Raw genomic sequence first — 16,689 nt, 5'->3', positions numbered from 1 at the left:
GCTATTCTGTCCATAGGCACATAGCCGTCATCTGCGATGAAAATGCCATTAAACAGGATGGTGACTCCTAACTCCAGCCATTCCTGTGGCCCTCAGACAGGGCAGCAGATATGTTGACAGAAACTGTAAATACAGACATTAAAAAGGATTCTTCTTCCTCCAGTGGGGAAGGGAAGAAGATCTGCCCTTCACCTGTTTCTCAGTGAGTCCCTCTCAAGTCTTGGCTGCCTTTCCCACTCATGGGCTGAGCCCTGAGGTTTCACTTCTGTTCTTGCCTTACTCTGTAATGCCCCATCTCTATAGGACAGAGAACCCACCTGTTACATGTGTCAGGGCACAGCAAGCATATACTGAAGGATCAAGAAAGTGCTTCCAGGAGACTGCATTCTTTTGAAGCGGTGTGGGACGCCTGCTAAAGCCTAAGGGCCAGAAGGCTTGGGAACTGGCCTCCGGCTGGACTCCCCTCTGCTCCTCACTGCAGGGTGGTGCTGATGAATTGCTCCCTGGATCATCTGCCTTCTGCCAGGGGCTATCTTTGCATGTCACTATACCCCTGCATTTGCCATCATTCTGCCTGTAAACAATCAGGAAATTTCTCACAAATTGTTGAGAACAGTTTCCCCCTTGACCAGATGACATCAAGTAGACTCATCAGTCCCAGAGGGCTGCATCAGAGTCTCAACATGAAACCTGTGTGCAGGAAGGCCACATCTTAGGTGGCTAGCACCTGTCTCAACTGGGGTAACTCCACAAGGTAGAAAACAAATACCAAAAGGCATATTGATTTATGCTTTTTAGAAATCTCATTAAAAGCCAACTCTGTCAAGTTGTTGACCTGCAATGGCTTTTTCATAACCACATTGAGCAGGTCCCACTGGTCTCTTTGGTGATATGCCTCACTCTTGCCATACAGTTTACTGGCCCTAGGTCTGTCTGCAGCAGGGGTTCTCTGAAGGTAGAGGGACTGTGGACCATTCAGCATGATCATGCAGCAGAGGAATCCTCCTGGGGTAGAACATATGGTGGATGTCACAGTTTAGGAGATAGCTTAGAAATACCATATAATAGATCTATGAGTTATGACCTCCCCTGTGCAAAACTGAACTCAGGGTTGAAGAAAACAAGTTTGGTCTTTTCTTTTATGCGCTTCCTTTCCCTTTTTCATGCCTACAAAACCAACTGCAACTCATTGCTTCTGTGAGCCTATACTTGTTCCAACAGCCCAGTCCATACATAGTCAGGTATGCAGCCGCACCATGTCTGAATGGACTCCTTCATATTCATGGCTCTGATCCTGAACCACACTCAGGATGTGTGCACCAGTCAGTTGCATGTTAGCATCATGTCTGCCAGTTTATTGTATATGTTGTCATTAAAATACAGCACTTGAGCTCTTTTCAGTCCAGTGAACTTCAAAAATTCCTGCTTATTGTTCTGTTGTACATCTGGCCTCTGTAATCTAGGGTTCATCCCAGTCAGAGCCATTCTCACTCACCTTTCAGAATGCCCCCCCCCATACCATAAGGAGCTCAACTTCTTGCCTGAACTATGACCTCTCAACCAGGTTGCACAGAGATCTCCAGTGATATGCCTTATACTTTGTCCACGAAGCTGCTGGGGCTGGTGACAAGGAGCATCTTGAGTCTGCTTAGCAGAGTGAACGGACTTTTCATTATCTGCTTCGATCCCTCTGTATGTTATTCCTTTGATGTGTACTCCTCTTATTGAATCATTAGTATCTTTATACAGTGCACATTATTAGTATGTTCTTCAGGACTTGCCCATTCAGGACAGAGGACAGCAGGGTCATCTCAGGCAGAAAGATATCCCTGAACTGCTTTGTGGTGTCCCCGAGAACTCTTCTCATAGAAGTCATTCATTTGCTTCAAGGGTATGTGGTGTCTCTTAGGGTGCCAGTCACTTCTTCATCGGGCATAACACTAAGGCCTCTGTAAGACAGTCCCAGCTGGCTGTATTGTACAGTGTCAGTCTTGAGTGGCACTCTCTAGGAAATCACAAAACTTGAGTCAGATTCATACTTCTGGTTTCCACAAGACAGTGGTGATTGATCTGAGCAATGTTGAAGATGAATGTGTGTGCGGGTGTAATTTTATCCAAAGTCATGGTTCTTGTCCAACAGGCTCATCTCATTGTCTGAGAAGATGACTTCTGAGTTGAACAAGTTTCTCATGGTAGGAGGAACCAATTGGTTGGTACTTTTCTTTGTCTGCTGGTAGTACACCCATAGTATGGCTTCACATCCCACACAAGCTCAGAGCAGGGAAGATGGGAGTGCTGTCACTTCCTTACTGCACAGCTGCTGCTGCACTGTGCCCACTGCCATTCGAGACTGACAACTCCACCTGTGGGCGGGAGGTTTGGTCTAGGTAATTGGTTTTTGTTTTGTTTTTCGAGATAGGGTTTCTTTGTGTAACAGTCCTAGCTGTCCTAGAACTAGCTCTTGTAGACCAGGCTGGCCTTGAACTCACAGAGATCTGCCTGCCTCTGCCTCCACCTCCACTTCTGCCTCCTGCGCGAGTGCTGGGATTAAAGGTGTGTACCACCACCGCCCGGCTCTAGGTAACTGTTTTTAAAGTTCATATAATAACCCAGTGCTGAGCCTTGTGACTGCATCAAGTGCTCCAGCCCTGGGTGATGAATCCCACCTAAGGCTAGAAGGTGAGGAAGACAAGGAAGATTGTTTGCAAAGCCCCCTCAGTATACTATCTAAGAAGTATGGGGAAGTGTTCTGCCCCAGGAAGGCAGGGGTGGCCACATCTCTTCCACACTGGAACTTCAAAGTGTAGGTTGACTTCCTTGGCATGAGAGAATGGCATGCTAGAGGAAATGGATCTGATCATTTGTGTATCACATGAACCAACATTGTAAGTTAGAAGTTGTTGAAAGTAGCTTTATGGTAGAAAATCACACGTTTGTTGGGCTTTTTTTTCTTTATTTCTATTATGAATTGTGCAGAATTGTCATTTTCCTTGAGAGCATATGAAGAACCGAACAAATGCTCAGGTCCTGTAACAGTTGCACCAACCAGATGTCTTTCCTTAACCTCTGGAGGAGGCAGGGGCCTGAGTGGGATGCCATATTTCCATCCAGCTGTGTTTGAAGGATTTTCTTCATGAGCTGTGAGCATTGCCCTTTGTTTGGCTGCTCTTTCCTGCAGAATTTGAGCCTGGTACAGAGTGACTGCCTCAGACCGGAGGCCTCTTGTTATTTTGAATTTCCATGTCTAAGTCTTCCTTTTTTGTTATTTTGTGTGTTTTTTTTTCTTCCTATTATATGTGAAGGACCAGAGGTCTTAGGGACTTGTAGTCTAGTCGAACCTTTTTGCATTCTCTCCCTGATGGAAAGCTTAACCAGACAACTGCTTGGTCTTCCTGCTATTGGCCCAGATAGTGTCAGGTGTTCAGTCTCCCTGTGTACCATACCTTGTGGTAGTAATGAGATCCCAGCAGCTCTGTCCTGAGGATTTCCTTTAAGTGCTAGGCACTGAGCTGATCTGTTCCTCCTTTCACAGGCGATTCAAAAGGAGCTCAGGCTCCCATGGTGCATTTCTGTGTGACCCACTGTGCCAGCACCTGCCAGATTTGCATTGGCTGCATTGCTGTGTCAGCTGTACATGCTGACAGGCGATTTTCCTTTCCACGAAGAGTGATGCTGATTGTCCACTGTATAGAGGTGGCTGTTTGGCACTTCATAGCTTTTGGTGTTAATGGAAGAGGGTCTTATTACGTGCCATTTCTTGGTGTGTTGTGAGCTGCCTGTCTACTGCCTACTGAAATAGTCTGTCTGATGCTCCCAGTGCCTACGCTCTGAAGTGTGTGGGCCTTGAAAGGCTGGGGGATGGGCTAGGGATGTTGGGGAAGGGCACCAGGTGCAGAACAATGATTTCTAAATTATGTCCTGAGCTGCCAGCCACATGAGTGCTGCATGGCCTCATTACCACATGAAGTGCCACAGAAGGGCCCTTTCATTTCCTCCCAGTGCCTGTGTTTTCCAGACTTACTGAAGGGAGCAAGGAGGAGGGGAGCTGTGCCCCGCCCTGCCCCCCCCCCCCCCCCCCAGTTAACAACGAGGCACAAAGTGCTGGCAGAAGGAACCTCACAGTGTGCCCTGGGGCTGTTTTTGATGACTGCAAATGGCTGTGACTCACTGAGAGTGTGCCCAGCAGATGATGGTTTCCACCCCACCCCCCACCCCCAAGATGAGCAGGCAGCCTGTCCTTTGTGCATCTCCTCACCTCATCCAGCTTCTGCCGCTGCAGTTCACTGATGTGTCCCCAGCAGCCGGCCTGCAGGCCTGACTGGCTCTGACAGTGGTTTTTACCATATATGGTCATCAGTGCTCTGGGGCTGACAGCTGGCCAGGATAATTTCCTCCCTTTGCTTTGATTGGCTGCACAGCTGCTTGGAGAATGATGGGATCTGAAAGTGTGTGGTGAGAAGCCACCTAGTCCAGTGCAGGGAATGTTTAACTCTTTCCTGGGTTCCTGGATATCGTAAAGTCCTCACTGAGCACATAATGCTCCCAGACTAAGTCCTCAGTGTGAAATGAACACATTTTTGCAATGTTATCTACACATGCAGCAAACTGTTCTTGGCAAGTCGAAGATCCTTGCCACTTGGGTGTAGAGCCCCGTAGAGTTCAGGGAAGACTGAGCTGGAAGGCAAGAGATGGGGTGCGTGTTTGCTGGTGGTAAGTGGGTTTCATCTGGCTGAGCTCTGAGTCCTGCATAAGTGACACGTGCCACTGAGTTGCGTCTGCACTCCACTCCTCTACCTTGTTCACAAGACACAAACTGCCCTGCAGCTCCATTTGCTCACTAGGACAGATTAGACAATCACTTCCTCTTTAATGGTGGGACACCCTCTATAGTGCACTTAGATCTGTACTCCTGTTCTTTTAAGCTGAAAAGCTGGTTTGACTATATTCTACCCAATCATGATTTTGACTATATTCTGCACAATCATGGTTCTTGATTTTTGTCTGATCTCAGCTCAGAGGTGTCACATGAAAGTATGATGATCAGAAGTATTGGGTTTTTACTTTGTAAATTTTTTCTCAAGTCATTTAAGAAATACTGGGTTGGCCATTGCAGTTTGGATTGGCACACACCTTTAATCCCAGCCCTGAGACAGAGGCAGGCAGATCTCTGAGTTTGAGGCCAGCCGAGTCTAAATACTGAGTTCCAGCCAGCTAAGGTTACATAGTGATACCCTGTCTCAATAAACTAAATCCCTATCCCCCACAAAGGAAATCCATTTTTCAGTTTGCTGTTTTGTATTTTTTGAAAGCAGAGAGGATACTGATAGTTATGAAGCATAGGAAAGAACTCCTGGGTTCTGGTGGGAGCCCCCAAACGGGTTCAGTTTGGGGCTTTTATTGTTCTGTTGCTACAGGGATTGCATTTAGGACTGTCGGTGTGTCTGTCCATTATTCTACCACTGAACTATACATCCCAGTGTAGCCTATTTGAATAAGAACTTTTTCACTCTTTTTTGCCTTCTGATCAAATATTTATAGTTTTATAGTAATATCTCTCAAGTTCTCAATGGGCTTTACTTTAGGTCTGATCTACATTAAATCCAGTACTTGGGCAGCAAGATACCTCAGCAGACAAAGGTAATTGTGGTCTAAGTTTAATCCTGAAATATCTTTAAAGTGAAAAGAGAGAAGCTTCTCCACAGACTTGCCCTCTGACTGCCACATGAGTGATGTAGCATGTACGTGACCTCTACCATACACACACACAGTAATACATTTAAACATTATTTTGAAACATGGGCATGGTTGCACACAATCCTAGCACTTGGGAAGTAGAGTAAGGCAGATCTCTGAATTCCAAGCCAGCCTGGACACTATATAAGAAGCCCCGCCTCACAAAAGAGAAAGTTGTTGAGCCCAGCTCTTGAAGCAGCCTGTGATGCAAAGGTCACCTGTGTGCCATAGGCACAGTCTGTTTTCCCTCGGGGCCACACCTCCCCTGGCAGCCTTTGCTGCTGCTTATTTTACCTCACAGAGTAACTCAGTCTGTTTGACTCCAGAACACGCCCACATACCTGAAGGCTGGTGTTTCTTTCTGTTCCCTTAAAGCAAAACTTCTCCGTGTGTTTCATCAGCAAGTCGCCCATGGTGTGCAGTCACCATGGCTCCTCCCTGTGGAACAGTTGAGCGCACAGATCCTAGCAGAATATGTACTCCCATCAGTAATTCTCTCATAGAACAGTGAAGCTGGGGAAAGCAGCAGCTTCAGTAGATGCCCTTTCCTGACTCCTGGGAACCCTGCTCATGTGAATGGAGCCCTTATGCTTTACTGACACTTTCCTTTGCTTCCAAGCACGGGTTTGATTCCATTCTTCCTGCTGTTCACCAGTTCTCAGTCTATTGACCCAAAGCCAGAAAGGAATTGTTACTGAAACATGGGTGCATCAAATGGGTTTGTCCTCATTTTTTCCTTAAATAAAAAACAAACATCTGGAAAGACTGAGCTGCTCTTCCCTCTTCCTAGAGTCAGCTTCCTTTCTCTAGTCTGAAGTGGGGCTCACTGGACCCTCACATTTGCCTGGCCAGACCCAGTTTGGGACAGAGGCCTAGCTAGGAAGTTGGAAAGGACAGGAAAGTGAGGCAGCTGCCCAACTTGATAGGAGACAGACCGGAAGCAGAGGTTGGGGTTATGTGGTAAGTTTCAGGATAGACGCTAGGAGGAAGTGTGCAGCTGCCTTGAGCGTCTCAAGGGAATATTTGAGACTGATGGCCCATGTGCCACTGCCACTTTGCCATTGGAGTAGTTACTGCCTTTGCAAAGGTATGTGTTACTTAGGAACAGGTTAACAAATGTTAGATGTTTCTATGCTGGAAGGGTCCAGTGATACTGCTCATTGGTCCTTTCTAGCAGCAGTTTCATTGTGTCTAACTGACTGCCTGTCAAGCACACAGTGTGAGGAATTGCTCTCTTGTGCATGATCTTGTATAAACCACACAGGACACATTACAAGCCTTAGATTTTGAGGGTCCATGAGGGTGAAAACGCTCCGAGTCCATCTCTCCACAGAGTGGCATCCCTGTATAATAGTGTCTGTGGGAAATTTGCTGTATGTTGTAAACATTTAGTGTTTGATCTCACAGTGTGAACTTAGCACATGTAGCACATACTGCCTAAGATGGAAGTGTGAGACAGATGCAGCACATGCTTAGACCTACATGGAAGCTGCTATGGTTTTCTCTTGGAATCGATGGTCATACCATTGTAACCAGAGGTTTACACTTAAAGAGGAATGCTTTTGCAAAATCAGTTCAGTTCAAACTTTTTTTTTTTCTTTTCGGTTTTTCGAGACAGGGTTTCTCTGTGTAAATTTGGATCCTTTCCTAGAACTCACTCTGTAGACTAGGCTGGCCTTGAACTCAGAGATCTACCTGCTTCTGTCTCCCAAGTGATGGGATTAAAGGCTTCCTCTACCATGCCCGGCAAAGCATTCTTTTTTTAAAGGCCTATTAGATAGAGCTTTATGTTTACTGATGCTTTCATTTTTTTTCCCCCATTCTCCTCCACCGTCCCCATGCCTGTGGCAGGACTTGCTGCCTAATTGAATGGATTTTGTTAAGAAGTGTGAGCTCTCTCCAGAGGCTGAATCTTACTTACACTTGTTTGAAATTTTAAAGTCTTGCCCCGGACCCAAAGCTGGCAACAACTTTTTTGCCAGGCTGGGGGTTGCTGTCTGGAATGTGCTCAAAGTAGTCACCCTTGGCTAAGGCCAGCCACGTGGAAACTGTGCCCTTACACCTCTGCCTGTGCCAGCTGTCTGCACACCTCAAAGGCTGAATTTTCCCTTGGGCTCATGTTGCTTGGCCCAGAACAGGCCACTGGATCTGTCAGTTACTGAGGAAAGGATGCCAGGGTCCTGATCCATTTCACCACTGTCTTATGAGGCAGGACCTGAAGCAGATTCTCTAGAAACCTGTGTGTTGGTTTTGACAGTTATTGAGTTTACTATGGGTAATCTCAACCACTTGGGGTTGTGGCTGGGGAGGCACAATGAAGCCACTCTGTGACATGTGACTAGACAACTAAGTAGGAAGTGAGTGAATTAAAACCTTATTGAAGGCTCAGAATACAAAAGACTGCAGTTTCTGTACTAGAAAAGGAGCGATGCTGGGTGGTGTGGTATGCATGCCTGGGATACATCAAGCCCCAGGACAGCCAGCTGCACAGTGAGACACTGTCTCAAAGAAACAAGCAAATAAAACAAAATTAGCGATATTTAATATTTGGGTCGATGAAATGGCTGGTGAAAGTGCTTACTATGCAAGCCTGGCACCCTTAGTTAAGTCCCCAGAATCCGCAGTGCTATTCTGTGACCTCCATGGCATGTGTACTCACCGTGCACAAACATACTAAAGAGAAATAAAATTTTAAAAAGAAAAGTAGTGATACCCAGGATGAAGCAACATTAGTAAAATGAAATTATTTTATATAGAATATTGGAAAATTGCAGAGGCCCTTAAAATGTCTTTTTTAGTCAACAAAGGATACTGAAAAACTGGCATTAAATTTATAAGCTTTCCAGCCGTGCTATTATTGACATGTACTGCTGAGGGGCAAGTAAGCTGTGGCAACCTGGAGTGTCTAGCAGACCCACAGAGCAGTCACACTTCCTCAGCCGTTCACTGGATGACAAGTGAATATGTGTTTGGGGTGAATGAAAACTGTGTGTGCTGTGATTCTCAGTCTTGCGCAGTGATGCCTGTTCATCCTTACAAGTTTAGTTCATTGTCACAGTTGCCAAAGTACTCCATCTACAATATTGTGTTTGTTTGTTTGCTTACTTGTTTATTAGGGGACAACAAATGTACCAGGTGCACATGTAGAGGTCAGAAGATAGTTTGCTGAATGGAGTCAGTTCCATTTGAGTTCTGGAAATTGAACTCAGTGGCCAGGCTTGGCATCTTGCTGAGCCCCATCATCACAGTCCTAAAAGTGGTTTAAAAGTGTGATTGTGCTTCAGTTTTAATTTTATTTGGAGGTTATAAATCATGAGAACAAGGTAGCTGCCATTCTGTATGCAGTGTGTCAGATGGTCAGCGTGCACCTAGAATGCCATTCCCTGGCTCTGTTCGTGCTTGTGCTTGTCTCGCTGTGTGTAATCAGTTCGCCCTGTGCAGTGCTGCAGTGTGATTTACGGTGACATCACCGTAGTCAGAGGAAGCAGCTGCTTACAAAGTATCCGTTTTTATTAACTCCGTGTTTCTGATGGCCGACTGCCAGTGCTTGCAAGGCTTCTGTTGCACCCTTTGCATAGCCCATGTCCTGGTGGGAATTTTCTTTCCCTATTCAAGCCTAGTATGGATGGCCAGTGACATTTAAAATAACTGCCTCTGGTACCGTGCCTCCATTTATTTAGAGAAAGAGAATAATTTAGTTCCCATACACACTCCGAAACATTATCTATCACCATTACCTGTTGTTGTTGTTGTTGTTGTTGTTGTTGTTGTTGTTGTTGTTGTTCATTTGTTTTAGTTGGTGTTTCTGTTGGCTGGCCTATAACTTGTTCTGTAGATCAGACTGGCCCTTGAACTCACAGAGATTCACTCACCTCTACCCCCAGAGAGCTGATATTAAAGGTGTGCACCACGTTTATTGTTTATTGTTATTTGGTTCCAATAGGAAGGAAGTATGTGGAAATTTCCCCTTTTAGCAGTAGGCACGTTTCTGGGAAAACAGAGCATGATGTTCTGATGCTGTGGGCTTGCTATGACTCAGATGGGAATGACAGAAATACTGCTTATTCTTGGAGATCTTACTTGGCTAAAGGATACTTCACATGGATACCCACCTGATAACTTGTAGCTGCTACTGTTCAAGCTGGGGTAGTTTAAGAGGCTGCTTGTGTGTAGTTATATAGTTAAGCTAATTAACTAGGGCTAGTGCTCCAGGTTCCTTTCCAACTTGTCTCACTCTCATCAGAGAGTGGCCCCACTTATCCCAGATCCTAACACCACCTGTTACTCCGGGAAGTTCAAGTGCAGCTCTGTACTTGTTTTCACAGTGGGGCTTGGGTTACAGAAATCCTGGGGTAAGACAGTTCAACAGAATAACTTTTGCTAGGGAAGAAATAGTAATGACAAGCCGTGAAGTGGGTCAGTGGATGGAGGCTTCTGCCTCCTCAGACCCACGTGCTGGAAGGAGAGGCCTGACTTCCAGAAGTTGTCCTCTGACCTCCACATGTGTGTGGCTGTCATGACCCACTTTGTGTGCTCATACACAAATAAATAATGTGATTTAAAATCTTAATGTAAAATTGATAACAGTATATTGATATGCTTGAATTTTCTTATTTTTATAGGAAACATCAAATAAAATGAATACTCATGTACTTACCCATGAGGATAAATAGATGTTAGAATTTTGCCATATTGGTCTCATCTCTTTGTTTTTTTGATTTTGAAGACAGGGTTTCTCTAGTTTTGGAACCTGTCCTGAAACTAGCTCTTTAGACCACGTTGGTCTTGAACTCACAGAGATCTACCTGTTTCTGCCTCCAGAATGCTGGGATTAAAGGCGTGCGCCACCACTGCCCAGCCTCACCTCTCTCTTTGAAGAAAAGTACAGCAGCTGTAGGTGGAAAACCACCCCTGTCCTTTTCTTCATCAGAGAGGATCTTCTCAACTCTGCTCATTTATTTCTATTTTAAATTGTTTTCTTTTGTCAGGCAGTGTTCATACACGTTTCCATTTTTCTATGTGTGTTTGTGGGCATAAGACTTTCATGTTTGTTCCCATGATTGAGGACAGTGAAATATTTGGCTCTTAACTTCTGCCACTATTAGCAGTGCTGCCATAGGGAATCTTCTTCATATAAAAAATATAGGAACATTTCCCCCACCAAGATTATTTAGAAAGTGACACTTTTGGGGAAATGCCATCACTATACCTGTCACTATTACACAAGAAGTATATTCCTCCTGCACTTCTGTTTAGACTTTTTCAGTTATGTTATTTGTAATAGATGTCAAGTAGTGCCTCATTATTTTTAATTTATTGTGTGTGTTAGTATGTGTGTGCATTTGAAGGTGCCCATGGTGGACAGAGTGTGTGTGGGATTCTCTGTAGCTGGAGTAACGATTGCTTGTGAGCTGCCTAACATTGATACTGGGGACTGAACACAAATCTAATGGGAGGGCAGCAAGGGTCCTTAGCCACTGTGCAGTCTCTCGGCCCTTGTCATTTTAACTGGCAGTTCTCTTGTTACCAGAGAGAGAAACAGGTTATCTTCTTGGTTCCTGGGTTTCCCCCATACGAACCCTCTGCTCATACCATCTCCTGTTCTGTCTGCCTGTGATGACTCAGTAGCTGTGCTGTTGTGTCTCCTCTGCTTTCAGACTTGTCTTTTTCCTTGGCCTATGTATGTGTGTTCTCTTGTTTTGTTGAGACAGGGTCTTTGTGGCCCAGGCTAGTCTCAGCCTCACATACCTCTTGCTCATTTTCCACAATGCCTGCCTGCTTGCTTGCTTTCCTTCCTTCCTTCTTTCCTTCCTTCCTTCCTTCCTTCCTTCCTTCCTTCCTTCCTTCCTTCCTTCCTCCCTCCCTCCCTCCCTCCCTCCCTCCCTCCCTCCCTTCCTCCTTCCCTCCCTTCTTTCCTTCCTTCAAATGTTACGTATTTATTCTTATATGTGTGAGGATTTTGCCTGCCCAGTGCCCTCAGAGGCCAAATCCTCTGGATTTGAAGTTACAGATGGCTGTGAGCTGCTGTGTCAGTGTTGGGAAACAAATTCTGGTCCTGTGGAGGAGCTGGCTGGTGCTTCTCACTGTTGAGCCATCTCTCCAGCCCTTTTTCTTTTTTAAAGACAGTCTGTATGGTGTGAGTGGATGTTTGATTACTCATGTTTCTGACTGTACTCTGTCTCTGTGCTTCCCTTTCCTCATGTCCTTCCGAGGCAGTATCAGTGACGTTCCCCTCTCTGTTCTTTGGAAAGCTGTTTTGGACATTGTTTTTGACAGGATCTCACTGTGTAGTCCCTGTTGGCCTGGAACTTCCTTTCCAGTGGTATTTCAAGTTTGTTGTTGTGTTTTTTGTCTGTTTTGTTTTGTTTTAATCGAGTAAGTTCTGACAAGTTACATCTGTGTGTGTATAAGATTGTTTCCTCTGGAGTTGTTGCTCCCGGTCCTACCCTGTCAGTTGTGCTCCTCCTCCTGCTCTGGTGTTTATTGGGCCGCCTTTGATCTCCTGACTGCTCTGAGATTTTACCTAGATCACCATAATGTAGTTGTCACGATTGGCCCCCAAATTGTTAGATTCTAACACATAACACATGTGCTTTGTGGTAACTTTGAACAACATCCTTTTCTTAGTGGAATATGGAACTAGGTGGGAAGGTCCCGCCTGGTGTGAACTAGACTAGCTGGCATTTCTATTGATGGAGGTGTTACAACCTCAACCTTTAGCCCCTGTGCAGTAGCTCCCGCTTTCCTTTAGACTGAACAGTGTCTGTCATTTCCGAAGCAATCACCATGTATACTTTAGTAGCTTGTTCTCTTACACTTGGGGACTGGAGAAGTGGGTTAGCAATTGAGAGCTTGCACTGCTCTCTCAGAGGATCCAAGTTCAGTTTCCAGCACATAGCTGCCTATAACTCCAGCACCCCTGACCTCCATAGGCATGGCACCCCTGTACACACAAACCCCATAGTTTAGAATAAAATAAACTTTTAAAAAGGGAATTATACTGTACATTTTAAGTAATACCAAAGGGCCCCCTTAACCCAGTAAAACTCGTCTACAACAATGTGGCTGCTATAGAATTGTATTTTGGGAAAAAGACATGAATTCTCCTTGCTGTTTTTCTTTTGTTTTTTGTTTTTGTTTTTTTTTTTTCAAGACAGGGTCTTTTTTTTTTTTTTTCCTGTGGCCTTGGCTGTCCTGGAACACACTCTGTAGGCTAGACTGGCCTCAAATTCAGAAATCTACCTACCTCTGCCTCCCAAGAGCTGAGATTAAAGGCATGTACCACCACCTGGCTGTCTTTGCTATTTTTAATGCAGACAAAATATTTTGGTTCCAGAACTTTGGGTCCTTGTAATGTGATGGAGTGCCATTAGTAGTGACTATTCTAGAGTGAAAATGGGTGGTTCTCACTGGTTGGCACTGAGCAAGATGAACATGATCATATACAGACAGCAGCGATTGGGCGGTAATGGCTGAGCATTTGCTGATGGGTCGATATCACCATGTCACATAATTGGTTTATCTCTTCTTTCAGACCGGGCGAATTGACAAATCCTATCCTACGGTATGTGGCCACACTGGGCCAGTGCTGGACATAGACTGGTGTCCACATAACGACCAGGTTATTGCCAGCGGTTCAGAGGACTGCACTGTTATGGTAAGTTCCAAGGTCCACGGCACTGGGACTCACTTCTTGCTTTCAGTGCTGTATACACACATATACACACATGTACAGGGCTTAAAAAGTAGGCATCCTAGCCGAGTGACTACATTGAATTATACATTAAGGCTTAATGACAGGTAGCCTTTACAAGCCCTATATCAACAGGTTGTACTGTCCTTTGTTCTTTTCTGTCTGAGGGATAACGACAATGACGGCCTGCCCATTGACAATTGATATCTATAGGAAAGATTTGGGTGCAAGTAAGATGATTTTCTAATCATTTTGTTAATGACATTTAACTGAATACCCCTACCAAAAAATAAATAAAGAGTGAAAAAAGTACTCTCTTAAACTTTGTGCTCCAGGGCAGCAAGATGCCAAAAGTTGTGCAGATAAAGTAGAATAACAGCAGTTATTGGGGACAATGGGAACATAGCAAGGGTTTCCAAGTTGATATTGGAAAGTATTTTTCCCGTGCTGCTGGAGAGATGTGCTTGGTTTGGTTTTAACCTTTATTTTATGTGTATAGGTGTTTTGCCTATGTGCACTGGAATTTGTACAGCCTGTAAATGCAGCACTCACATCGGCAAAAGAGGGCATTGGAACTGGAGTTAACAAGTCCTTGTGAGCTGCCATGTGGGAGCTTGAACCCAGGTCCTTTCTAAGCACAGACAGTGCTCTTAACCACCGAGCCCCAGAAAGTTTATTTTGAAAAAGATCTTTCTTGCTAGGTGGCCCATTCTGGTGTTGAAACTCCCTAGGCTCTCTCTAGTGATCCTCCTGCCTCAACTTCCCACAAGACGCCTTTCAGGATACAGCTCCCTGCTCCTCAGTGTGCACTATAGGATTATTAACTTGGATCACTTCCCAGTGTGTGCTGGCTAGTTTTCTGTCAACTAAATACAAACTAGAGTCATTTAGGAAGAGAGACCCTCAATTGAGAAAACTAATAATTGATGCAAGAGGGCCCAACTCACTGTGGGCAGTGACACCTGGGTGGTTCTGGGTGCAATAAGAAAGCAAACAGACCAAGCCAGTAAGCAGTACCCCCCCCCCCATGGCCTCTGCATCAGCTCCTGCCCTCCCTCAGTGATGGATGGTGATGCGGAACTGTGAAGCTGAATTCATTCCTTTCTTCCCTAGCTTGCTTTTGGTCATGGTATTTATCACAGCAATAAAAACCCTAAGACAACACTTTCCCAAGATATGTCAACAAGGTTAGATACGACTACCTCAGAATGATCTGTAGTCTACTTTAGGCAAAGCATGGAGAACCATACTCCTACCATTTTCTTTCTGTTGTCTATGAACCAAAACATTGCTTAGGATGCTTTATTAATTAAAATAATGTACACTACCAGCTGGAGAGACGGCTCAGGGGGCAGAGCGCCCAACCGCTTCGCCCAAGGACCCGAGTTCAATTCCCGTCCCAGCACCGCATGTAGTTCCGTGACCGTCAGTCAGTGCCGCCCGGCAGCCTGCAGAACGACCCACACACAGTCTCCCACCGTCCACCGTAGATCCGCGTAGAGTAGTAGGCAAAAAACAAAAACCAAAATAATGTACGCAAACAAATCAGTTCCTGAACTACATTGTTTAAACATTTCCCCACCTTTCTCGTAGCCTTTTGGCAGCTGAAAGCATATTGGGCGTGCTGCCCATAAAGGAGTCATTCCTTCTGTGTGTGCTTGCTAGACTGATGGCCAATGACTGTGGATATGTTAGCTATTGGAAGGAAACACAGGTTAGACCTGCTGCCAGAGCTGAGAGTCCTGACTGCTGTGAGGAAGCCGGTTTTATCTGTTTTCTCATTGCCAACCTTGCTGATCCTGTTATCCTTTAACACAACAGCTTCCATAAAACACCAGTATTGAAAGAGGTGGTGCCGAAGTGAATGGAGTGGGCCAGGTGATTTCTTACTCTGCCACCCTACATGCCCTCCCCACATATCTGCTACTCTGTGAGTGATCACTCACAGATCACTCGTGTCTCTTTAGGGTGCTGCTCGCTCACACATGCTTCTCTAAATGCCAGATCAGCTTTGCAGTTTAAAAACCATGCACAGCAGCTTGTCTTTCTCAGTCTCTCTCTCTTACAGGCACCTGTTATAGAATGCTAATGTTTGGGGCTGGAGAGATGGCTCAGTGGTTAAGACGCTGCCTTCTCTTCCAAAGGTCCTGAGTTCAATTCCCGGCAACCATGTGGTAGCTCACAACCGTTTGTAATGAGATCTGGTGCCCTCTTCTGGCCTGCAGGCATATGTGCAGGCAGAACATTGTATACATATTGAATAAATAAATCTTTAAAAAAAAAAGAATGCTAATGTTTGGTCTGTACTTTTCAACTGTCTGGTTTGTTTGTTTGTTTGTTTTTGACTGTGTCCTTTGGGAGCAGGTCAGGGGCTCCAGCCTGAGTTTCCTGCAAATGTGAAGTTAGATCCCAAAGTTGACACAGGTCCAGTCCCTAGGGCAAGGCTCTTGTAGTTCTGTTCTCTTGGGTTTGTACAACTGTTAGAGCTTCATTCCTATAGCTAGTGACTCATTAAAGGAGCACAGCGTGGCTCTCATAGGTGCTTCTGTTCTTTTTTCCCCAGTGCAGCTCGCCTGCTTTCTGTTCAGTTACCTGGTATTGTGGATTGCATAGGAAAGAGAGTGTGGGCAACTACCTCCTTCTTCAGTTTACTCTGTTTCCAAAGTGACAAGTTAACACTCTGTCATCCTCAGAAAATGAAGTTTTTTCTTCACTTCATTTGAACTAATGAATTTGAACATATTTGATCAGTTTCAAAAAACTGCCGTGTCTCCACGCTTAGCCTGCCCTGTGTTCTCTGAGATCTGAAATGGCTGTGTTGTCTTTGATTGCTCCTCGCTGTGATTCGTTCAAGGGTCTCAGACTTACCTTGGGCATCTCTGACAGACATTGACTGACCATTTCTATTACACCCTGGTTTCTTCGAATGAAAAGTAATGTTTCTACATCATGGTCTGGGTGCTAGAGGTAATCGTGATCACTCTGTTGTTGCTCGGTCTTAGTGATCTAGGGCAGTGGTTCTCAACCTAACTAACACTGCTACCCTTTAATACAGTTCTTCATATTGTGATAACCCCCACCATAAAATTATTTTTGTGGCTTCTTCATAACTATAATTTGGCTACTGTTAAGAATTATAATGTAGTTGGGCGGTGTTGGCTTTAATCTCAGCCCTCAGAAGGCAGAGGCAGGTGGATCTCTGAGTTAAAGTCCAGCCTGATCTACAGAGTGAGTTCCAGGACTGGCTCTATAGCTACTGAGAA

At 45.1% G+C, this 16,689-nt stretch overlaps 1 protein-coding gene across 2 annotated transcripts in view; it reads left to right on the top strand.

Moving 5' to 3' along the window:
• Window positions 1-16,689, top strand: part of Coro1c (coronin 1C) — a 74,084-nt gene that overhangs the window by 35,824 nt on the left and 21,571 nt on the right. For both annotated transcript variants that reach the window (XM_085680683.2, XM_085680688.2), the window contains exon 3: window positions 13,268-13,390. In XM_085680683.2, the coding sequence (XP_085536809.1) occupies window positions 13,268-13,390 (123 nt within the window). The remainder of the gene's footprint in view (window positions 1-13,267; window positions 13,391-16,689) is intronic.

Source organism: Myodes glareolus, chromosome 2, assembly GCF_982192425.1.
Source record: "Myodes glareolus chromosome 2, mMyoGla1.1, whole genome shotgun sequence".
NCBI classification, from domain to species: Eukaryota; Metazoa; Chordata; class Mammalia; order Rodentia; family Cricetidae; genus Myodes; species Myodes glareolus.
Note: the sequence above shows the minus strand (reverse complement) of the source record. Positions and strands in the feature narration are given on the sequence as shown.